This window comes from Cryptomeria japonica, chromosome 7 (genome assembly GCF_030272615.1).
Source record: "Cryptomeria japonica chromosome 7, Sugi_1.0, whole genome shotgun sequence".
In the NCBI taxonomy this organism is placed as follows: domain Eukaryota; kingdom Viridiplantae; phylum Streptophyta; class Pinopsida; order Cupressales; family Cupressaceae; genus Cryptomeria; species Cryptomeria japonica.
In genome coordinates, this window is record NC_081411.1 from 551,722,553 (window position 1) to 551,748,027 (window position 25,475).

Here is a 25,475-nt window from a genome sequence, read left to right on the forward strand (position 1 = left end):
CTAATTAACCATGCAATACTTAGATTTTTCTAAAAAAAAGTCTAAAAACCAAACCTTGAACAAGGGTGTTAAGATGATTTTGCCATACCTCCTCTTGAGTATTAAACTCTAAGAAATGATGTAAAAATAGATTTCGCTAGGCAAAGTGTAGATCGAAGCCCTCTCTTGGATGAATTGCGCCTCCTCTAGCTTGAAAAGAATAAACTCCACTTCCTTCTAGCCTTCAACACTTGAAAGAAATTCGCTCCCAATCAGCACTATTTCGCACCTCCAATTAGCTCTCCAATTTCGCACTTAAGGCAATGATTGAATGATTTGAAATGTGAAACAAAACCCCTCCAATATATAGAGCGCTCACCCCTCTTCTCTCCAAGGCCGACTTGCCAAATAAAAGGTGAAATAATAAATAAAACCTCAAAAGAGTAGGCCGACTTGTCAAATAAAGGCAAAATAATGCCTTGTGCGCTCAACTTGTAATTTTTTATTTTTTTTAAATTAATTTTAATACCTCTAAGATGCTTATTTTGATTATTTCAAGGTACAAAATAAATTTATTAAATTACAATGCCTTTAATTTAATGCGAATTTGATTTAATCTTTCCAAAGGCTTCGAAGTGAGCAATTTTGAGGAATTTGAGGAATATCAATGCTCAAATATGGTAAAAATAAAGAATGCTACTAACTTCGCCCTGGACCCTTGGCAAGGGTCAGGAGCGAACTTTCAATTTAGGCCTTGCATACCTCATTTTTGCAAATCCAAAATATCACCAAGGCACTCCAAATGGCATCTTTTACTAGAGTTTGGGTTTGATTTCACTTGAATTTTGGAAGAAAAGTGCATTTAGGGATTTTTCGCCCTGGACCCTCAGCAAGGGTCAGGAGCGATTTTTCAAATTTGTGCTTACTCCATCATTTTTTGTTGAAACTTTTATTCATCACTAGGCAACGTCTCTCCTTATCCACCTCATCCAAATTTGCTTTGTTGTTGCAAGGTAAAATGAGAGTTTTTAAAATTTTCGCCCTGGACCCTCTCCAAGGGTCAGGAGCGATTTTTCCTTCCTAGCCCAGGATCATCAATTCTTGGAAGCAAATCTTTATTCATCATGTCTTTGAAGGCCTTTCTTACCTTAGTATAACCTTGCCTTAGCACAATCTTGAAGGAAATATGTTGGTTTTATGATTTTCGCCCTGGACCCTCTCCAAGGGTCAGTAGCGACTTTTTGGTTTTAGGCATATTCCTTCATCCTTCTAACTCCTGACTAACTATCCAAGGCATTAGAACATCATCTCAAGCTTATTCATAGGCCTAGCTTTGCTCAATTCTGGAGGAAAAAGTCCACATTTAGGTTTTTCGCCCTGGACCCTCAGCAAGGGTCAGGAGCGAATTTTGCTTATCAAGCTTGTTTGCTTCTTGTTCGCCATCCAAATTATCTTCAAAGGGTAAAACATGCCTTTTCACATCCATTCCAATCATAGAACATCATTTTGACTTTGCAAAAAAGGTGTTTTTGAGAATTTCGCCCTAGGCCTTCAGAGAGGGTTAGGAGCGAATTTTGCCATTTAGGCCAAAATGTTTCATTTCTCACCTTGAAACCTCTTTGACATTCCAATTCAACCAAGACTAAGCAAAAAACATCTCCCACAAGATTTTCGCCCTGGACCCTCAGCAAGGGTCAGGAGCGAATTTTAAGTTTTCAACAAAATCCTTCACTTTTTCAAATTGACACTTTCTCAGGTGGGTAAAGGGAGATGTCCTTGTTTCGTCTATGTCCAAAACTTGACTTTTTTCGTTGCAAGATGAGAGAAATTCAAAATTTCGCCCTGGGCCCTCAGCAAGGGTCAGGAGCGAATTTGCTTTTATTGCCCAAAATTCATCAATTTGCAAGTGTCCAAACCTTTGAATGATGTTCAACCTTCCTTCCAGGAGACACTGCACATAAAAATTTAGCCAAAATTAGTGACAAAATAGGCTTAAATAAGACTTTCGCTCTGGACCCTCAGCAAGGGTCAGGAGCGAAATTCACAATCTAGGCTAAACTGCTCAATCTTCAAGTTTCAAATCACTTCACAGGGCAAGGTAAGATCGTTTTCAAAGCCAGGAACAAGATTTCAAGCTCAAACAAGGTGGCAAATAAAGTTTATGATGATTTTCGCTCTGGACCCTCAGCAAGGGTCAGGAGCGAAATTCCTAATCTTGGCCAAAATCCATCATTTTTTCAAGGTTTTCAAACATTTCCAACTTTTCCTTCAAAATGCCTTGCAAGTCAAAATTTGGTCAAATAAGGCAAGAAATGAGTCCTAGATTGATTTTCGCCCTGGACCCTCTGGAAGGGTCAAGGGCGAGATTCGCTTTGGACCTTTAGAGAGGGTCAGGAGCGAAATTTGACTTCTTGAACTCTCCGTCAGGATAATTTTGTGGAATATAAGGATGTTTGAGAGTGGTTTCAGACCTCCAGGAGCTATATTGCAAAATCTAGTTTTTGGAGGATTTTCAGTTTTCAGAGTTAGTCAAATTTCAGGATCAGGACATTCTAGACTTAGCCAAATTTCAGGATCAGGACATCACTCCAGCAGGACCTGCTATCCAGGTGATCCTCTTGGCGACACTCAAAATGCAAAGGCTAACTAACAAAACCCTAAAAGACCTAGAAAACAAACCCTAAAAAGCAAAAAAAGCAGGGGTCCCCATTTGCAATGGGGCAATGTGTGAAATGGTCACAACAGTACGGCAGATGCGGCACTCAGGATGGAATGACCTTCGTTGGATTCCCGTCTCCCCCCTACAATCTTCTTTCCTATGGCCTTTCCAGAGCTTCCAACTAACTCTTTTTTCTTCTGGGACCCAACACTCTCTGGATTTCGGGCATTGCTTGCAGAGATACAAAGGTTGGAGGAAAAAGAGTCATCTACTCCTATCAAGTCATAGGTGAAGGCCACACCTTTAGACTTCAATTGTTTTGTCCTTTCAGATGTCCACCACTTAGAATACTCGACCACCGACCTCATGAGGTCTGCCAGATCTGATTTCTCTCCCTCTACCCAATCTATCAAGGCTAGTGGTTCATTCTTCATCTTTTCGAAGCCCGACTGCTGAAGCTCAAGGTTGTCGTCTACTTGGTCAGCAACTCTAAACACCTTTGTCGCTCTTACCAGGCTCAAGGGAATCCTCGACCAAAATCTCTTCCTGATTTCGAAACTATTGGTTGTGTTAGCCCAATAATCTTCTAAATCAGCTCTGTGCTCAAATGTCATCCCTTCGACCCTTTTTATTTTGTGGAACGGATCAAAATTCTTCCTCGCCTTGTACTCATAAAAGGGATACCAAGCCAATTCCTTCTCAGCAGTGGCAGCAACTTGTGATGACGGACATGTTTCCAATCCATTCACAATCGTGAGAGAGGAGGTTCCCGCCTTCTTCTGGTTATCTCTTTGAATTGCCATATACCCCTCCAATTGCCTCACAACCTCGAGTAACACAACTCGGTTGGCAGGCTAAGCTGGAAGCTTATAGGGAGACTCGGTAAACCCCTGAATTCTAAGGTAAGTGAACTTCGAGTATTGGATATACCAATATCCAAATCTACTGATGAAGTCCATAGACTCTTGAGAGAGTCTCTGATGCAGTCCACCTTGCAACGTCCAGGTGATGTACATGAGAAATGTATCATTCACCCTTTTAAAATGGAACTTTTCTTCCATGTGGAGCTGGGGATAACAATCATAGACTAGAAACTGGCTTTCCTTGTTTCCCACTTCCCCTCTACAAGTGAGACCTCTATATCTGTAGGTTCTAGCCAGGGAATAAAATAGGTACGAACTCATGAAGAAGGTCCTATTTGCTTCCAGGTTCTTTAGCTGGCTATCCAGGTTGTCACTTATCATCCGAGCCCAGTCTATCATCTTTACTCCATTCATTATTTCATTAATAAAATAATACATTCAGGGCTCGAATGGAGCACCTTGAGGATTCCCCATTATCCTGTTCAGCAAAACAATCATATCTCCGATATCTTCCTTGAAGTATGCTCTCACCAAGCTCTTCCTCTGAAGTTTGGAGACACCTTTCCTTGGCTTATCCAACCAGGAATGATTGACAATGGTGTCATATTCCTCCAAGTGATCCTGATACATGCGATCAGCTTCATCCTTGGCCACGTACACAGCGTTATGATACTTTGGGATTCTAAAGGCTTCTCTGATGGCCTCATCATTAATGTTCGCCAATATTCTCCCATTGGGTGCAACAATATCTCTACTGGCGGGGTTGTAATGCCTAGCACATTCAGCTACTAATTTTGTACATTGCATGGTGGGCACGAGGTTGTCCAAACCAAACATTCGCTTCTTGAATTCCCTTAGATTGATGTGCCCAAGGTTAGTGTCGCTTACATTCTTCCACTTTGAAGTCATCCTTGACTCAGGAGGAGTATCTTTGTCCACTTGAAATATCATAGTGCCTAGAATCTGCAATTAGACAATGAAGCTTAAGTTAGAAATTAATTCGTGAATTGAAGAAAATAGGGACTGCGAATGGCTAAGTGTTTGAAGATTTGATTTCATTTTCATACTTAGCCAAAAAAATGGATTTTCGTATATAAATTCTTCAATCCTAAGGATGACTGTGATCACAATCTAACACCAAGTGTTATAACTTCAAAAACTCTCTTTTACTTAGTCAATAAAATGATTTTCCTTCACTAAGAATTCGAATAAATTCACTAAAATCATTTTCAACGACTCTGAAAAACTCAGAAAATGCACAAATCTGCATTGTACATTCAACTTCACCTTCGAATAGATTGAAATAAGGCTGGAAGTTTCTTTGAAAACTCAGAAAGAATGAACAATTCTTCCTTGTACCAGCTGGCTTCACTCAAAAATCTGTGAATCCTTTGTCAAGAAGCCTGTCCAACTGCAAGCAATATCGAAATTTTCTCCAGATGAACTCCAATCTGCAAACACTTCTTTATGCTCTCCTTAGCTAAAGAGTTTCGAACTTCTTGGTGTAAGAATGAAGTTACAAATGATGCATTTGTAATGAAGTTGAATTCCTAATTAAAAACACGCAAAATCATCCAACTCATGTTTCTAAATCTAACTCAAATCTTGGGAAAGTGTTGTCATCTTCTTTAGTTCGAAAATCCTTTACTCGTGCAAGTTTTTAAATTGTTTTTAGTCCATAAATTCGAACTAGGCTTACAATTTAGCATCTTCCAAAAAGTTTCTAATATGGAACTCAGTCTGAAAATCCTTTTGGCTTGCAAATATCTTCTTTCCAATTTTAATTTTGAGTTTCCATTTTGACTTTTCAACTCGATGATCTTTGAAAATCTCTTTTTCCAACTTTCTAATTTGATTAGGAGTTTGATTTTTGGGAAGATTTGATGACATCACTCACATTCTTGTTGACTTTATTTGACTTCCAAGAGTAGGGCGGAGTTTTGAATGTTCAACTTCATACTTGGGCGGACTTTTGGAAGGACTCCAACATGTTTATTTGCCTTCAATTCTAAGCTTGGGCAGACTTTTAGAGGCTCTCTCCATGGGCGGCCTTTCTCCTTCTCACCATGCATGGCAGACTTTCATGACTCCACTATCTTCTTTATCAAACTTGGGTGGACTTTTCATTACCTTTTTAAGGCATAGGGCGGAGTTTTGAAGGTCTTCAACATGATTAGCACCTTGGGTGGACTTTTGATGCATCTCCTTGGGCGGACTTTTGATGCATCTCCAACATGATTAGCACCTTGGGCGGACTTTTATTATGACTACCAAGGCGAAGTTTGGGAAGACCTCTACCAAGGCGGAGTTTTGGGCTACCTCCTTAAGCATGGCGGAGTTTTGAGACCACTCCCAAGGCATAGGGCGGACTTTCTACTACCCCTACATGTCGAACTTTGGACATTCCCCATGATAGGGTGGACTTTTGGACTTACTATTCAAGGCGGAGTTTAGGAACTATCCCTACATGGCGGACTTTTGGAGGTCTACAACGTTGTATCTACTTCCTTGGGCAGAGTTTAGGAAGGACATCAAGGAGGGCGGAGTTTTGAGACATGACCACCAAGGCGGACTTTTCAAGCATCTCCTAGGGCGGACTTTTGAAACATCCCTTCATTCCATAGGGCGGAGTTTTATGACCTCTCCACCAAGCATGGCGAACTTTGGAAGGCCTTCATCCCATCCTCTTCAAGGCGGACTTTTGAACACCTGCCATAACACTCAACGTCATCCATTAGCCAGACTTAGAAAAATTTTGGAAAATTTCAAAATTTCACAATTTAACCAAATTTAACCAGATTAACTTGAAATTTGAAATCCATACTTAAGCAAACCATCTGAAGCATCATGACGCCTAAAATGTAGGAAACTGGCTTTTTAGGTCAAAACTTGGAAATTTTGGATCCCGGTCGAAGCAGGTCAATGGTATCAATGCAAACCCTAGGTCCCCATTCCGAAAAAGCAAAAAGCAGACATCTCGAAAAAATAGGGAAAACTTTCTAAAAATAGCCATACCGGGGATTGGGCTAAAAATGCCAAAAACGAAACTTCCTAAAAAATAGGAAAAAGCAAAAAAGCAGACTTTCTAAAAATAGAAAGTTGTTCAAATTCATCCAAATCAATTGCGATCTTCATCCTTTGGCCTTTCTAGGCACTTTGACGATGTCCTGACTCTAGAATCACTTGGTTTGCAAAAGCAAAAAAGCAAACTTTCTAAAAATAGAAAGTTGTTCAAATTCATCCAAATCAATTGCGATCTTCATCCTTTGGCCTTTCTAGGCACTTTGACGGTGTCCTGACTCTAGAATCACTTGGTTTGCAAAAACTATCTTTCAATCTCTAGGACTCGAATTGTTCAAAACTGAGCAAGGCTACTAAACTGAAGCGGAAGGCCACGAGACACTAAAAAAACCCTAGAAAGCAGGAAAAGAGAGGGTCCCCATTCACAATGGGGCGATGTGTAAAAAAGGTCACAACACCTCTAAAAGACTTGGAAATTGGCTAAATGTGCAAGAATTGGCTAAGTGCCAAGGACATTACAATCCTCCCTCTCCAAGATTGTTTGTCCTTAATGTAATGTCCCCACTTTGAAATACAATTTAATGATAAATGATAATAATAAAATTAAAATTAAAATATAAAAGAATATAATTAAATTTTAATTAAGTTAATGAATGGTCAAAGGCATGAAATGAAAAGTTGTCTCCCTCAAACATGAGATATAAAAGGGAGAAGAGAACCTCATTTGAGGGTGATAATATGGGAATCAGAAGTGTAGATCTGATTGTGAAAGGTTTTGTCCCTTTCAAAGGGCAGAAATAATGAAGAGTTGCACTCTTTCAAAGGGTACTACTGGTGAAAGGGCGTGTCTTTTGCCAAAGGGCCTACATGATGAAGAGGTCTGCTATGATATTTCAATCATATCACAATCCACAAACCACCAAACCGAGCCTTTAATACTCAGAAAATATAACTCAGAAGTCTGCTCCAGCAACTGAATGCAAGGAAAAGCATAGGGGCAATTCCCATAAGAAATTCTAGTCACTTCTTTTACCCTCCAAACTGATCCAGATCTGTTAAAAACCCTTAAATGCCTCCAAAAAATGATTTTGCAGCCTACAAACACAAGGAAATACCTCACAAAATCCCATGTGCCAATACCCAAGTTAAGGACTACCTACAAGGGGTGACTTGGGCTTGAAAAATAAATGTCAAACCAAAACCCACATGTTTAATACAGATGCAAAAGCATATGGATTTCAAAGAATCGATGTTGTTCAATTAATCAAGGAGACAAAGCTCCTTTAAATAGAGTTACAAAGACGATGTTTCTAAAAGAAACAATCGTTAACTAGAGGCGAAATTAGAAACAACTTAAATGGCCATTAATAACACAAAGAGAAAGATATTATTCTAATACCCTCCCTTAATGGTCATCGTTCTAACTACCAAGAAAAATAACAAAGAAGGTTGCCCCCTTCTTCTCAGGACACGCTGCAACAGAAGACAAGAGCCTGCCACTAACTCTGCCACTTGAGATGAGTCTGCCACCAACCCTCCCAGAAACTGCAAAACTTCTGGAGATACCCAAAACAACACCAACCGTCCAACCTAATGTTGGAGAATTGTCCCTCCCTGTAACCAAAGACACACCAAGAACAGCTGTCACGATTTTGAGGAAAAAATCGGCAAACCCTCCAAACTATTGCACATGAGCACGATGCCCGAAAACAAACTGCAAACAAGAGACTAGTGCAGATGTTCGCACAACAACTCTAGGTGCGACGAAAAACAGAATGCAGCAAAGTACAATTTTTGAGGAAAAAATCATGAACCCTCCCATGATTTTTTTTACAGGGACAAAAAATATTTAAAAACCCAGAGACTTTTTTTAAGGGAAAAAAATATTAAAACCCATCAGAATTTTTTTCAGGTAAAAAAATATTAAAAACCGAAACAAACATCGATGCCCTTAAGCCATCTTCACGCTTTTGAGGCACGAAAAACGAGGTACTAAGAAGATGCTAAGTGCACAAAACCTGACTGCCTTCCAACATCAAGTTGGTCAATGACGCCATCTTGCACGTTTCCCAATGCACAAAAAATGAAAAAACTAAGAGGCGCTGGCACGGAATTCAAAATAATTGAATCCCAATGCAGAAACAGAGGCAGATGTAGGTACAGACTTCAAAAAAGAAGTACGATGGGCATGAATTTCAAGAAAAAAATTCCGACTGACCCAAAAAATCCGAAGACAACCCAGAAATCCTTGCGAAAAACCCAGAAAGAATCTGTTGTCGGAATCTGGATCCGTTGGCTCAAAAATCGAGGCACCCAGAAAATTATGATGACGACCCAATTGAGATCTCGAAAAACCCACCACGAATCTGTGCTCAGAAAAAAAAATTTGACTGAATCTGGAGGGTCAAAACCCTAGCCGAAAGTCAAAAACGCAGGTTTGACCAAGTTGCAGGTTGCAGAAAAAAATGGCGGGTTTGTACTGCGCCAAAAAATGTCGAAAACCCTCGCCAGATAGACGCAAACAAGAAGAATCCCGTTACACGACATAAACACAGTCCAAAACGAACATTTGAACACAAAAAAAAAATTTCGAAATTCTGCAGCAAAACTAAGAGGCCCGAAAAATCTCAGAAAAGAATTCACAAATTCTTTATTCAAGCTCTGATACCATAAAACAGATGCAAAAGCATATGGATTTCAAAGAATCGATGTTGTTCAATTAATCAAGGAGACAAAGCTCCTTTAAATAGAGTTACAAAGACGATGTTTCTAAAAGAAACAATCGTTAACTAGAGGCGAAATTAGAAACAACTTAAATGACCATTAATAACACAAAGAGAAAGATATTATTCTAATAATATTATATATGCATCCTCATCGCCTAGTCATGAGAAAATCTTTGAGACAATACCCAGAATAATGTCTTATTTTCGGAGATATGAACAAAAATGTGAATCTTAGGGTAGCTAGAATGGTACAACCAGCACTAGAAAATGACTCCAAAAACTCTTGAAACTTGAACAACACTCAGAAAAACCAAACTAGAAATATACTGTGAAATACCTATAAAAATACCATAAGATCTTTCAGTACCATAGCTAGTCTTCTACAAGAGGCATTTCATCTTCAAAAAGACTGAGTTGGACCAAGTCCATATCTCCAGAATCGCCTTTTTAAAATTACTTTATTAAGTTATTAAGCCTTTCAACTTCAAAAAGTGATTTAATTTAATTTTAAAACATTTTTCGGCAATTAAAGTCACTATTAAGAGTCTCATCATTTAGAACTATTGTTGAAATGGCTAGATGTATGTTACATGCAAGAAATATGCCTTATAAATTTTGGGTTGAAGCTATCTTGTGCTACTTATCTTATTAATAGGACTCCTACCAAAGCTTTAAAGGATACAACTCTTGAAGAGGCTTGGTCTAGTAGGAAGCCTAATCTCAAGCATTAAAGAATTTTTGGTTTGATTGCTAGGATTGTTCATAAACCTAAACAAAAAAGAAAAACCTAGATTCTAAATATTCTTATCATATCTTTGTTGGGTACAATGAACATTCTAAAGCTTATAGAGTTTATAATCCTATCACTAACAAAGTTAAAGTTGCTAGAGATGTGTATAGTTCTGAAAACAGTGCTCATGATTGTTCTAAAGTGTATGATAATGAATTTGCTCAAAGTTGTGGTTGTTGAGGATAATCCTGCTTCTCTAAACCCTCTTAATGCATCTCTTAATCATAGTGATAGTGATGATGATAATGATCATTCCTCTCCTCATAATTCTTCTTCAAGTGATATTCTATTAAATCTAAAGAAAGCCTATATGGTTTAAAAATTTGCTTCAAGAAAGTGAAGATATTTTAGCTACAAATGAATCAATCTAAGGCTAGAAAGGCCAATTATTGCAACAATGCTTTAATGTGTCATATTATGAATACAAATGATCCTTAATCTTTTGAGCAAGCTAAAAATCAACCTCATTGGAAAAAAGGTTATGCAAGAGTAATATGATACTTTTCTTGCTAATAAAACTAGGATTTAGTTCCTTTACCTCAAGGTAAGAATCTTGTTTCTTGTAAATGGTTGCATAAAACTAAGTTCAATGCAAATAATGAGGTTAACAAGTTTAAAGCTAGATTAGTTGCTAGAGGCTTTTCCCAAGTGGATGACTTAGACTATAATAAAATATTTGCTCTTATACCTAAAATGCCAACACTATTAAATTAGTTTTTTCTTTAGCTTCTCATATGCATTGGCCTATTCATCAAATGGATGTTAAAAGTGTTTTTTTGAATGGTGATTTACATGAAAATATTTATGTCTCAACCTCCTAGTTTTGTTAAGGAAGGTAAAGTACACCTTGTTTGCAAATTTAAAAAATTATTTATGGTTTAAAACAATCCCCTAGAGAATGGTATTCTAAAATCGGTGCTTTCTTTATCTCTCGAAGTTTCATTAGAAACAAAAATGATCCAAAATATATATTAAGCATAGTGAAGATGATGTTGTGATCATTATTTTATATGTTGATGATTTGTTTCTCACTTCAAGTTCCAACAATTTGATTTGTGATGTTATGTCTCACTCAATAAAAACTTTCAAATGATTGATTTAGGCTTAATACATTATTTTTGAAGTATGGAAATTTCACAAACACCTAATGGTATTTTTCTTTCTCAAAGCAAATGTGCTCAAGATCTTTTGGATAAATTCAAAATGAACAATGCTAATTTTGTTTCTACTACTTGTGAATTGAAAACTAAACTAATGGTTGATATCGAAACTCCTTTTCTTGATTCTACTTTACATAGACAATTAGTACATAATTTAAATTACTTAATTCTCACAAACCTCATATGTCATATAGTGTTGGTTTAGTTTCTAGATTCATGTCTAAACAACAACAAACTCATTTTAAAGTTGCAAAAAGAATTCTAAGGTATGTTAAAGGTACTCTTAATGTTGGTCTATTTTATGATGCAAATTGTAAATTTATTTTGAGGTTTGTGGAGCTACACAAGGGCTTTATAAGCCATTCTGGACAGTATGAGGCAATTTCCTAAATTTTAGGAGGATTCCTATTTTTAGGGATTGATTGGGAGTTGACCAGACCGCATTAGGAGACCTCAAGGATCATTCTAGAAGCTTTTGTTGCAGTTCCTATATTTTAGGGAGGACCCCTATTTTCTAGGAGGGCCCCTATTTGCTATTTTTAGACATCATCAGGATGACATGTGGCATCATTAGTTTTCAGTTCGGGGTGGCTAGGTGATGAGGTTTGAATAAAAATTAAATGTTAAAGTGTTCACTTTAATATTTAATTAAATAAAATAAAGTGATTAATAATGTCACCTTATAATAAATAATAAAAGGACCCCAGGTCTTAGCAGCATAACATTGTTTTAAAAAGGTGGTCATTGAGGGGTATTAGCTCATGAATAAAAATGATTTAATAATTGCATAATGGGCCTAAAATGTAACACCACTTTTGAGGAGACATTATTTTATTTAAATAAACTTTAATAAAGTATGCACGAAACCCTAATTAGGGCGTTGCACTTTAAAGGTCAATAAAGTGACATGAGGAGGCATCTTTTTGGCATTCAATCATTCATTTTTACAACAGCAAATTGGATTTGAGCTCTGGAGAAGAGTTTCAGCAACAGAACAGACTTCTGGGAACGAAAAACTCCCTGGAGATTGGAAGGTTGGACGAAACCCCAACATTCCTTGAAGAGGTGGATTCGTTCAGAATTCATTTTGGGGCTTATTTGCAGTGATATGAACAGTGTCGTGAACAGTAACGTGAACAATGCTGCTATAGTGACGTGAACAGTGCTTGCAGCAAGTTTAGATTTGTTTGAGCAAGGGTTTGTTACTATTTTCATTGCTCAGTTGTGCTAGGGTTTGGAGGAGATTTTGAGAGTTTGGCATCACCAAATTTGCAATCAGCATTGTGTTTCAGACCTTCCAGTTATCTACAAAAATCTCAAACTTGTTGGAGCCCAGATTTGAGTTTGTTTCATCATCATATGGTCTTCTACATTGTTCATCTCATTGCCATTGGAGTTATGCATCATCCAAGTATGTTGTAATTGTTCAACACTCAAATACTTAGGGTTTGTACTCGCTGTTACAGTTTCATAAATACCTGATTTATTTGTAATCAGACCTCATATTTCACCAATAAAGGGTTTCTTTGGTATTGTTATGTTGTTTGTTATGTTCTCTTTTATTTGGTACATGTAATTGTAACACAATCAATTCAAACAAGAAACTCAGAAATTCATATCAAACCCAAAAAAATCAGAATTCAGAGATTTGCATGCCAAGTGTTTGACAAAATGCCAAACCATCAAAACTGAAAATTTAGGGCAGAACAAGAGGGGTTATTCCAAGGGTATTAGAGCTTGGATTCTGCCAGCCTGTTGGGTTAAATCAAGTTGTGCATACTTCAGTGGATTGGTTTCCAGTTGGGACGGTGAGTTAGGTCTTCATGGCAGGGTTGTTTAGCAATAAACAAGCATGAAAAGAATTTGAACAAACACAACACAAGATCATTCATAAACTGCAGCATGTTGAAGATTCTCTTTCAAGGAAAATTAGGCACACTAATGGTTCATCTTCATCTACAAGAACAGCTAAGAGTTCTCGTGCCTTGCCAACAAATAAAACAATTATGGCCAGCTATGACCAGTATTACTCTCTTCCTCAAAAGGTATAAGACATGCTTTCTTTCACACTATTCTTGGGTATGCCAAATGAGGATGAAGATGACTTGATGTTTTCAAGTCCATATCAGCAACAAAAAAGGAAAGAAATATCAAAAGATACTGAAATGGCCATGGGGGAAAGTGAATAGTTTAATGTGCATGAACAAGGAAAGGAAGAAGAATCACTTGTTTGTAGTTTGCAGTCTACAAGTGATCACAGTGAATGTGAAACTTTGTCATCATGTGGGAGTCCTTAAGAAGAAATAACTTTGGATCATATGGAGAAACGTAGCACACCATTGAGTCAGCATGTTGATCACAAAGTGAAAGAGATTACAATCTTGGATCAACCCATTAGAGGTGATGAAAGCATGCCTCCAAGATTTGACACCTATTCTGATTTTTGCAACAACAGTTCTAATTGTGTAGCATCATCCATTTCACATGAAGGTAATGATCTTGTTGAGTGATGGTACTCAAGTTGATAGTGCTACACATGAGATATATATTGTGGATTCAAACCACAAAGGGCCTGATTTTGTTCACCATACTATGGAAGATGTTAGAAGGACACAAGGGTTGTGTGATGGGTGATCACTAAAAGCTAAGAAGTCCAAGTTGGCTGCTGCCCAAGCAAGACAGCACTTTCATGAGGTCAAGGAAAGATGCAACCAGCTTGATAATGCAAGAAGACAAATAGAGTCATACATTAGATCCTTACTCCTTCCAAGGGAAGAATGTGTAGATGGTGAGCATACAAGGGAAGTACTTCTTGAGGTAAGCCCACAAGAAGAGCATGTTGAGTTGTGTGAAGAAGAAAGGAGGTATGGTTCAGGAAATTAAGCTTGGTATAATTTGCATCATGAAGTTTATTACTTCCCTCTTTTAAAGAGCCCCTCGAAGGCTCAAAACAATGATGAAAATATTTACACACTTGATGGACCAGCCACAAATGATATGTCCATGTGTGTGAAATGGAATATACTTTATTTCTGTTCGGTTATTCATGCATCATCTACAGTGGAAGGACAATTGTTAAGATCTTATATAGCTGCTTATTTAAAAAAGCTGAACAAAGAGACTAAGAGGTTACTTACTACAAAGATCTTGCATTTTGATAATGTTTGGTTTATTTTGCATACTACATCTTGGGTTTGGTTAGTAATGGAAAATATATCAGATTATGATGATGATACTTTGACTGAATATGTTGAAGACAAAGCTTCAAGACATGAAAGGCTACGAAATGGGGGAGCAGAGTGTATGCAAGTGCACTTTAGCCTTGAAGATTTCAAAAGCATGGAACATGCTAGTGATATGGACAGCAATTGTATGGATTCTTTAAGTGATCTTAATGCTTCTTCTAGAGTGATAATTGATTCTACTTCACCTACACATGATGAAAAATCAGTCTATGGCAGCCAAGGACAGTTGGAACAAAAGCCTTTGGTTTGGGAAGATTTGCAAGAACATTTGGTGGTGAAGGATGATAAAATTGTTCAAGCAATGTCCGGAATGGATAGCACCCACAAACACCTGGAGGGTTTCATTTGGACAGCCCAAAGAGAGTAAAGACAAAAAGGAATGGGACGTGGTATCTCTCATTCACATTTGCACTCTTTCAAGGAGGCTTTGGAGTTGATGAAAGAGGATTACTTCCAGTTGCTTAAAGACAAGGCCATGGCGATCAAATTGGTAAATGATGAGGATAAAGAGATACCTGATCGTTGTCTTCTTTTGTGTATGTCTAACTCATTGCATAATTCAAAAAATCAATCACTTATAACAGCTACTTCTATAAAGGTAAATGATAATGCAAGAGGTGTAGAAAATCAATATTTTGGGCCAGCATTAGCACTAACTGATTTTGCATTGATTCCATCAACGATTCAATCTGGGAATGTTGAGGGGTATTTCTTTTGGATATTCTTTGATTGGCATTGGTTTGATGACATGTTTGATATCATCTATGTTGTTGATCAGAGTTATGACAGCAAGGGTTGGTGGCCATTTGTGTTGGTTATTTGGCATATGGGAGTTCATCTTCACATTGTCTAGATGTCCTACATGCATGGATGGTTACTTCAGGGTGATTGGTTGACAAATTTCTTCTTCATCTCTTACAGCAAGTTCTACATTTTGATATGGGATCTGAGTATTGATTGGATGTCTGCATGGATTCCATGTTGTTGCTTCATAGATTGTGGTGTATGGTAATTTTATCAGTGGAGCAGCAGGTTGATTGGTGTTTGCTTGAGGGAAAGCAATCTCGAGAAGGGAGGATTGTAATGTCCCCTCCCTAGGTGATAGGCAATTGAGCAAGGATTGGCCTACCATTAGGTTCCCATAGGACAGTGGAGTGGAAAGGGAAACCATTCTGAGGTTTGTGGAGCTACACAGGGACTTCATAAGCCATTTTTGACAGTCTGAGGCAATTTCCAAAATTTTAGGAGGGTTCCTATTTTTTAGGGATTGATTGGGAGTTGACCAAAACACATTAGGAGACCTCAAGGATCATTCTGGAAGCTTTGGTTGCAGTTCCTATTTTGTAGGGAGGATCCCTTTTTTTTAGGAGGGGACTATCAGCCTACCCGCTATTTTTAGACATCACCAAGATGGCACGTGCATCATCAATTTTTAGTTCAGGGTGGCCAGGTGATGAGGTTTGAATAAAAATTAAATGTTAAACTGTTGGCTTTAATATTTAATTAAATAAAATAAAGTGATTATTAATGTCACTTTATAATAAATAATCTAAGATACCGGTTCTTGGCAAAATGGGCTGGGTCCAAGTCCTGGTTCTTGCCCGGTCCTGATTCTCCCCGGGTTCTCCCTAGGTTCCTCTCGGGTCCTGCCCAAGTGGCTGGATTCTTTGGGATTTGACAAAAAAAAAAATTCTTGGGTACAAGTACGGGTACGTCCGTACATATATATATATATTTTAATTTTATATATATATGTATACATATATTATATATATGTTCAAACATCAAAATTATATATATGTTTTGATACATTTCATGCATCATAAGGGGCAAAATTAGGGTTTAGATGTTCAAAAAGTATAAAAAAAGGTGTTTTTTTATTGTTTTTTGTGTTTTTATGACCCGTGGGCCCCGTTTTTGGGAACCCACTGGCCTTGGTTCTCTTGGGTCAGCCCGGGTTCTCCCTAGGTTCCTCCCGGGTCTTGCCCAGGTGGCTGGGTGGGGCCTTGGTTCTCCTAGGTCCGCCCGGGTTCTCCCTGGGTTCCTCCCGGGTCCTGCCCAAGTGGCTGGGTTCAGGTCCACCCGGGTTCTCCCTGGGTTCCTCCCGGGTCCTGCCCAAGTGGCTGGGAACCCAACCACCTGGGTAGAACCCGGGAGGAACCCAGGGAGAACCCAGGCGGACCCAAGAGAACCAAGGCCCGTGGGTTCCCAAAAACAGTGCCCACGGGTCATAAAACACAAAAAACAATAAAAAACCTTTTTTTATATTTTTTTAACATCTAAACCCTAATTTTGCCCCAACATATATATAATTTTGATGTTTGAACATATATATAATATATGTATACAAATATATATAAAATAAAAATATATATGTATATATATATATATGTGTGTGTGTGTACGGACGTACCCGTACTTGTACCCAAGAAAAAAAAAATTGTCGAATCCGCGAATCCGTACCCGAATTTGTACCCCGTATCCGTACCCGAATTGGTAACTTAGTAAATAATAAAAGGACCCCATGTCCAAGCAGCATAACGTTCTTTTAAAAAGGTGGTCATTGAGGGGTATTAGCTCATGAAGAAAAATAATTTAATAATTGCATAATGGGCTTAACATGCAATCCCACTTTTGAGGAGACATTATTTTATTTAAATAAACTTTAATAAAGTATGCAAGAAAGCCTAATTAGGGTGTTGAACTTTAAAGGTCAATAAAGTGACATGAGGAGGCATCTTTTTGCCATTCAATCATTCATTTTTACAACACAAAATTGGATTTGAGCTCTGGAGAAGAGTTTCTGCAACAAAACAGACTTCTGGGAACGAAAACTTCCTAGAGATTGGAAGGTTGGACAAAACCCCAACATTCCTTGAAGAGGTGGATTCATTTAGGTTTCATTTTGGGGCTTATTTGCAGTGATATGAACAGTGATGCTGCAGTGACGTGAACAGTGCTCGCAGCAGGTTTACATTTGTTTGAGCAAGGGTTTGTTAGTAATTTCATTGCTAAGTGCTAGGGTTTGGAGGAGATTTTGGAGAGTTTGGCATCACCAAATTTGTAATCAGCATTGTGTTTCAGACCTTCCAGTAATCTATAGAAATCTCACACTTGTTGGAGTCCAGATTGGAGTTTGTTTCATCATCATATGGTCTTCTACATTGCTTGTCTCATTGCCATTGGAGTTATGCATCCTCCAGGTATGTTGTAATTTTTGAACACTCAAATACTTAAGGTTTGTACTTGCTGTTACAGTCTGATAAATACCTGATTTATTTGTAATCAGACCTCATATTTTACCAATAAAGGGTTCCTTTGGTATTATTGTGTTGTTTGTTATGTTCTCTCTTATTTGGTACATGTAATTGCAACACAATCAATCCAAAATTCAAACAACAAACTCAGAAATTCATATCAGACCCAGAAAAATCAGAATTCAGAGGTTTGCATGCCAAGTGTTTGACAAAATGCCAAACAATCAAAACTGAAAATTTAGGGCATAACAAGCAGGAGTTATCCCAGTGCCCTCTCACATTGGTGCCACGAACATTATATATTTTAATTTCTTTTATATCTGTGCATTTTCCTTCTTAATTGAGCCCTGTTATGCATGTTATATTCTGCAGGATATTATTTATATTTGCAGGTTCCTTGCAATACCATAGTTCAGACCATCTTTTGAGAGAATCCCTCTATTTATATGTGGATGAATCCAACCACTGCCAATTCTTCTTGGTGTGACATTAACTCTGACTATTCTGAACATGTAAAGGTTAGGAATATTCTTTGATTATATATACCCGTAATTGAAATTATATCTATTTTCAAATTATGATGATTGGATAGCATAAAAATATGTAAGTTGATGTTTGTTTGTTTGCTTCTAAACTTGAGATAATGCATATTTAAAATCTCGCAGGAGAATATTTCTATCATGAATTGTTCAATCAAATATATATACACACAATCCCTTAGCTGCATTTTCTGGAGGAGTTGCAATATATTGGTACCTGTAGAGTAGGCTTACATCAGGTTAGGGAGTTAATTAGTTGGTGAGCCAGTGAAGTGCTAAACTATCAGTCCTTTAGCTTGCCAACACATATGACTTACTGACTCTCAAGATACATTATGTACACACACAAAACCATAGCTGCCTTAGCCTAGGAAGTTGCGTTACATTGGTAGCAGTAAAGTAGACCTAGATTGAAGCTAGGGAGTTAGTTAGTTATCAGGACATGGAGAAGGTGAACAATTGGTCCTGCAACCTGCCAATACATCAGACCTGCTGATATCTATGGGTGGCAAAGGCACAGAAGCAATAACAAGAAATAAGTTAATCTCGTCTTAAAATACAAAATTTCATCCAGTCATCAAGGTAGCTCTGATGACTAAATGAAATAAGCTGAAGATGTCCCCTGATTCTTTCTATGAAAGAAAACAAGAACCAGTAATTGATTCTCAACCAACAGGATGGAACACTCACCATGACGGTGCTTGGTTATACCATATGCATGGACTCCTTCAGCAATTTCAGTATACAAATTTGCCTCCTTTGCTCCACGGCCTATACAGGAACATACACACATTATGTGTAATTAAATCACTAACCTCTTTATTTAACAGCTCATTGACAATGGGGACAAAGTTGTCAATAATGCATATATGAAGAAACTAAAAACTGAAAAATAAAAAAAATGACATAATATTTTAAGGATCCAACCAAACCTGCACCACTCACGCCAGATTTGGCATCGATAATGATATTATTTGTTTGTATGAGCCCAGCCTGAATAATTGAGAAGATGCTATGAATTAAAAGCATACAGAGATGAAAAGTCATCAAAATATGTTTATTATTTTGACATAAAAATGAACAAAAACAAAATTTTAAGCTTTAACTGAACTTAATAAAATATGCAATGGTTTGATATCATGCTGTAACTGCAGTTTGAACATCCAGAAAAGTTCATTACATCATAGGCACTGCAAATTATGTCAAATAATTAAAAAGACATCAGAAACCATACCCTAGAAGCGTGGAACCCATGGCACTTGTCTTATTCACCATGAGAAAATCGAACTAATTGCAATTAATATGAAAATCTTTGTGTTTATCTAAAAGGGCAAAAATGATCAATACATAGGTTTTGCACTATCAATATGTATATCAGTAAGAGCAATGAACAGAAGGAAGTACAACAGCCTGTTTATTATTTTGACATAAAAATGAACAAATACACAATTTTATGCTTTAACTGAACTTAATAAAATATGCAATGGTTTGATATCATGCTGTAACTGCAGTTTGAACATCCAGAAAAGTTCATTACATCATAGGCACTGCAAATTATGTCAAATAATTAAAAAGACATCAGAAACCACACCCTAGAAGCGTGGAACCCATGGCACTTATCTTATTCACCATGAGAAAATCGAACTAATTGCAAGTAATATGAAAATCTTTGTGTTTATCTTAAAGGGCAAAAATGATCAATACATAGGTTTTGCACTATGAATATGTATATCAGTAAGAGCAATGAACAGAAGGAAGTACAACAGCCTTCGGGATTGTTTTAAATTTCATTTGATAATAGTTAAAGATAGATCATATCATAAAGGATCATTTTTTTTTTTAAATTACCTGAACCCTGTATGTGTTACACTTAGGATCAAGTATGAAGCTCTCAAAGCAACTTTCAATTTCCAACACTTTTTTGACAATGCACAAGACCTAAGAACAGCGAGTGCATTGAACCAAGAAACATATGAAATTGATAATCTCCCAAGTGATTTTATGCCTACATGCAATGACCAACTGGAACTAGAAATAATAAAGAAAAGCTATGCCTCTCTAAATTTTATATAGTTCACCTTCAAAGAACCCATAACCACTTTTTCAACAAGAAAAATTAACACCACCACTAGGAGATGTTTTCTTTCAAAATCAAATTTTTAAAGGTCTCATGCACCAAGTGATCAAGAGTCAAGCAGAACCACCAAGGCCCCCATTGCTTGGAGCATATTTTTTACCAGACTCCAAAATAGCTTGATTCAGCTAGTTTGGCATAAACTAGCACCACACAATTCAAATCATGTACATTGGTCATTCCAAAGCCTTCATCTTAAGAAACATGTCTCTTCAATGGTAGCAAAACCAAAACTCTTCCCTTCAGAAACTCATCCATGTGTCTTTTGTATCTAGTGAACCATAGGAACACATTTCCCCCAAAATCCTCGATTTCTGCGACCAGGACATTTCTGGGATGCAAGCACTTGGGGGAAACACCCCCACCACACCACCACCTACATTGTGGACATCATGAATGTCAAGACGTCAAGGGGACTTTCACGACACCCTTGATCATCCCAAGGACACCCACGCATCTCCCATGGCCCCCAGTCAAAAACTCCAAGTCAAAACAAAACAAGTGATAAAATTTTGAAAATGACATTCATAATGAAAGTTGTGAGGTTTTGGAGGCCTTATTTGTGCTTGCTGGTGCAAGCTCCGCTCTTCACCCTGCTCTATTGTTGCCCAAAGACTCCACTGGGGGTAGACCCCTGCAAGGGGTTTTGCCCCTAGACCCCCACGAGGGTTGCTGCCCCTTAACTCTGTTGGGGGCTTGTTGTGACCTATTTCACACATCGCCCCATCGCAGATGGGGACCCCCTTAGAATCATGTTTAAACGTTGTCAGAGTGCTTAGAAGGTCTGAAGGACGAGGATCGCAATTGCTTTGGGTCATTTCTCACAACTTTTTCTTTTAGGAATTTCTACTTTTTTTGCTTTTTTCTAAATTTAGAAAGTTTTGTTTTTGGCACTTTGGGCACAATTCAGGAAGCATCTTTTTTGTCTTGCTTTTTGCTTTTTTGCTTTTTGCTTTTTTGCTTTTTTGCTTTTTTTGTTGTTTTGAAAGTAGGATTAGGGTTTTGTTCCTCAGGTCATATTATCACTACCCATGTCTTCAGGATTTTAAAAAAATTTGGTCTTCTAAGTCTAAAAAGCAGGGTAAAACCCCTAATTAGGGTTTTGTTCGAGAAGAACATTCCTCAAGCCATTTCATCAGTACCCATGTCCTCGGAACTGCAAAATTAGGTCTCCAAGTGCAAAAAGCAAGGTGGAAACCCTAATTAAGGTTTTGTTCTAGATAAATCCAGTATTGATATGGTAGATCATATATGAACATAGCAAGAAGCAGGAAGCTAAAGACTTGGATAATTCAGTTGCCATGGTAAGTTGATCGTCATGGTCAAGTTGATCATCATGTCTAATCTTCAAATCATGTCTAACCTTCAAATCTTGGGCGAATTATCAACGACAAAAATTGCACATGAAATCAAGGGTCAATCAACGAACGGGTTGGAAAATAAACTTGACACATCAAATATTTTTAATATTTTCCAACACAAAATTATTTTTGAAAGGGAAAATAATTTCAACGCTTAGAAATATTTTTGAAAAATTTAGAAAAATTTAGAAATTGAAAGAAAGTTCTAGAAGATTCCTTAGCTAAGGATGGAATTTTGAGAGACAAATAAAACTTTCCATTTTGGAAAGATTTAAAACAGAAAAACACAAAAAAAAATAAAAAATTAGAAAAAACAAAAAAACACAAGGATGAAGCTTCTAAGTTTAAAATCCTTAAACTATATATTTTCAACCAGTCACTTTCAAATTCATTATTCAGGTTGGAAATTTGGAGAGCAATAGAGAAGAAGTTTTCTCTCTCATATTTTTGTGAAAGTTGATTTTTGAAGAAGAATTTTGAAGGAGTAAAATTTTCTAAGTGTTGGGAAGATAAAACAAAGTTCTTTTTTCTGAGTTTTGGACAAAATTTTCAGAATTGAAGGTAGATTTCAGTCATAAGATCAAATTTCATGATCCAAAATCTGAATTTGACTGAATTCTTTTATTATTTTGTTTTATTTCTCTTGAAATTTATCAATTTCTAGACCAAATTCTTCACTTTCAGTCTACTTTTTCATAGAAATTTAGCTTTTTGACAAGCTGAAAGTGAAATTTTCCAAGTAAAAAAGGTCTAAAATCAGAATTAAAACTTTGAAAATAATATTGAATTTTCATGTGTTATGCAGGTTAATGACCACCAAAAGAGCACATTCTATTAAAGCACTAATGAAGGTTGCCACAAAGAAGCCAGCCAGAAGGTTTTCCACCATCCAGAGAGATGAAGCCAGTTGTAGGACAGTGCAAATTGTTGTGCCAAAAGTGGACAAGGCAAAAGGGGATATTGGTCCCCATGAATATGAAATCACTACAATCAGTTTAGAACCAACTACCAAGAAGCACGAAGCTGAAGACTTGGATAATTCAATTGATTCCATGAAGGCAAGACTAAAAAAAAAAGTAGAAAAGAAGAAAGAATACAAAAGAGAAGTTGAGAGCCTGAGGGAATACATTCAGCACTTGACTAAACCACTTAACCAAGCCAACCCGGAAGCTTCTCTACTCTTGAATTCACAAGAAACAGTCAAACTTTCTGAGGAAGAAGCAGTGACAGGCAAAGAGACCAAGGCATGGATGGAAAACACAGGTAAAAAGGCAGCCACATTTGTGGAAAGGTTAGCATTGACATATGGACAAACCTCCTCTTTATTCTCCAGGATTGCAAGCATGGCAAAAGCATGGGCTGATCTCCAAGATATTCAAGACACAAATGTCCCATGCCTTAGAGAATTGAAAGGAGTTTCGAAGCAAGAATTAATTGATGGAAATATAATTGAAGTAGGTGTTGCATATGACTTCAATAGTTGGCATTGGACATTGTTTGCACGCAGTGAAGTCTTGGAGAAAGTGAAGGCAGATGTTGACAAAGCTGAATAGCAGATAAAAGAAAACCAAGACAAGGTTTTCCTTGTAGCTGCGGAAGTGCTCGAGAAAGAAAACATCCGAGAGAAGGATATGCAGCCGGAAAACCTAAAGATCAAGACACAGGAAATCTTCTCCACTAGACCAATCTTGAAGCAGAATTTGTTTAAGGCATCAAACCTCCTGTCTATTAGAGATGCTTTCCAAAAGAAGGAACTAGATTGGGAAATCACTTTTGTTGTATGTGCAGATGACTTGGAAGGATTAAAATTCAGGATCAGTATGCTACCACATGTCACAATGGAAGAGGTTGATCAGATTGTGTCCAAGTTCATTGAACATTCTGCCTCTCAATAGGAGAAGGGGGTGCAATCCTAAAAGATAGCACCTTGTGCCACTTGTCTTGAATTCACTAGATATTAGATTTATTTTGGGAAACCCTAATTAATCTCGATCGTTGATCTTAGATTGATCTCGGCCATTCATTTGATTTCAGAAACTCTATATAAACTCATTCTCTCATTTCATTTCAATGTGGAGAGATTTATGAAATTGTTGCGTAGAGCTACTTGAATAATAAAAAGTTCATTATCAATATTGTTTTGAAGTCCTATTATTATCAAGTGGTTGCATGGTTGCATATTTTCTTCAACACTTGGAATAGATTTGCTTTGAGTAATTTGCTTTGAAGTTGTTAGATGAATGAAGGATTGATAGTTTAGATTGGTGAAACTTTTTCTCATACTTTCTTTGGATGGATGATTTTCATTCAATGTGTAAAGTTAGCCTGAGCTTTTGATGTGGATGCTTAACTTCTACTTTGAGTAATATTCTTCAATTGTTGGTATTCATAAGTGTGAAATTCTCAAGACAAGAGCTGGAGAATTGAGAGCATGTGAATCATATACACAGCTGCATTACCCTAGCAAGATACATTATAGAAGAGTCAATGATGCCCTTACTATGCACATAGCAAGGACTTTACAAGGTGCCATTCATCAAAGACTATCCCCATAGGCAAAAGAGCTAGTAGAGAAGTTTGATGCTTGGTTTATCCAGTTTCCCAAGTTCACCTATATAAGAGTGCAAGGATGCTCTTGCCCGCCTTACATGCTACCGAGATATCCTACCGACAAGCTAATATTGCTCAAGTTGGTGAGGCAATTGATGGCATACAACAAAGTTTAGAAGAAAAAACACAAGTCAAGGATTTCATTTCCCATTTCAGTTGGACAGTCATTGGAAGTGTGCCCATCCTTGCAAGCGGTAGAGAAGGTGGATGAAGAATTGAAGTCTCTCCTTCTAATCCCATACTTTTACAAAGACAGTTTCGGTCCCTACGACAACATCAAAAGATCAAGTGGAAGAAGACACAAGCATAAGTTACAGTTAGAAGACCATTTCATGAACGCTAAAGATGATCTAGACATAAGGAAGAGAATGTGTTCAAGACTACCTATTGATATTGTTAGAGCAAGCAAGATATTTGACATTCCCGATCAAGCACAAGACAGTGGAAGGTGTATCCACCCAGTATATGAGCAAGAGAAGGACAAAGAAGTGAAAGTCAATTGGATTGAGGTAGAGAGCATTAACTTAGAGGATTTACTAAAGCTAGTTTTATCATACACAAGGCGATGGGTAGATGCGCAAACCCATATATTGAAGAGCCAAGGCACTCAGCTAACATTTGAATTGATGGGAGAGGTAGAGTCTTCTGATGATGAGACAGAAAGCGAAAGCCAGAGTAGAAGCACCACCCAGTTAGACCATTCCAAAGGATCTAAGAGGAAAGAAATTAACAAAGAAGAGCCTCCAAGGAAGAAGCATAAGTCAAGTTCGGGACATCGCCCTTCTACTAGTACCTCTTTCGTGCATGAGATGGAAATGAATCAAGCAGTTGTCCAGGAAAATCACCCACCTAGAGAGAGCATTGATCATGAGATGAAAAAGTCTGTGGAATCTACAATTCAGAATAGGTGTGAAAAGTCAGACAAGGGAAAGCAACCATTGAATCAAGACATGGCAGTCCCACCTAAGCCAGTCAATGACAAGGCAGGCAGTGATGCATATGTGAACGTTGAAGATGAAGATCAAGAAGTTACATATCCACCCTGAGAAGATCAGCAATTGGATGAAATGCAAGTCGAAGAAGAGAGATAGGCTATTCCTACTTAGCTTACGGAGAGGTTGATAGAGGAAG

The 25,475-nt window shown here is 37.5% G+C and overlaps 1 protein-coding gene across 2 annotated transcripts in view; it reads right to left on the minus strand.

The window, feature by feature from the left end:
* LOC131031137 (probable N-acetyl-gamma-glutamyl-phosphate reductase, chloroplastic) overlaps positions 1-25,475 on the minus strand; it is a 111,505-nt gene that overhangs the window by 16,628 nt on the left and 69,402 nt on the right. For both annotated transcript variants that reach the window (XM_057962177.2, XM_057962176.2), the window contains 2 exons: positions 19,172-19,232; positions 18,930-19,010 (listed from right to left, as the gene is read on the minus strand). In XM_057962177.2, coding sequence (XP_057818160.2) covers positions 18,930-19,010; positions 19,172-19,232 — 142 coding nt within the window. The remainder of the gene's footprint in view (positions 1-18,929; positions 19,011-19,171; positions 19,233-25,475) is intronic.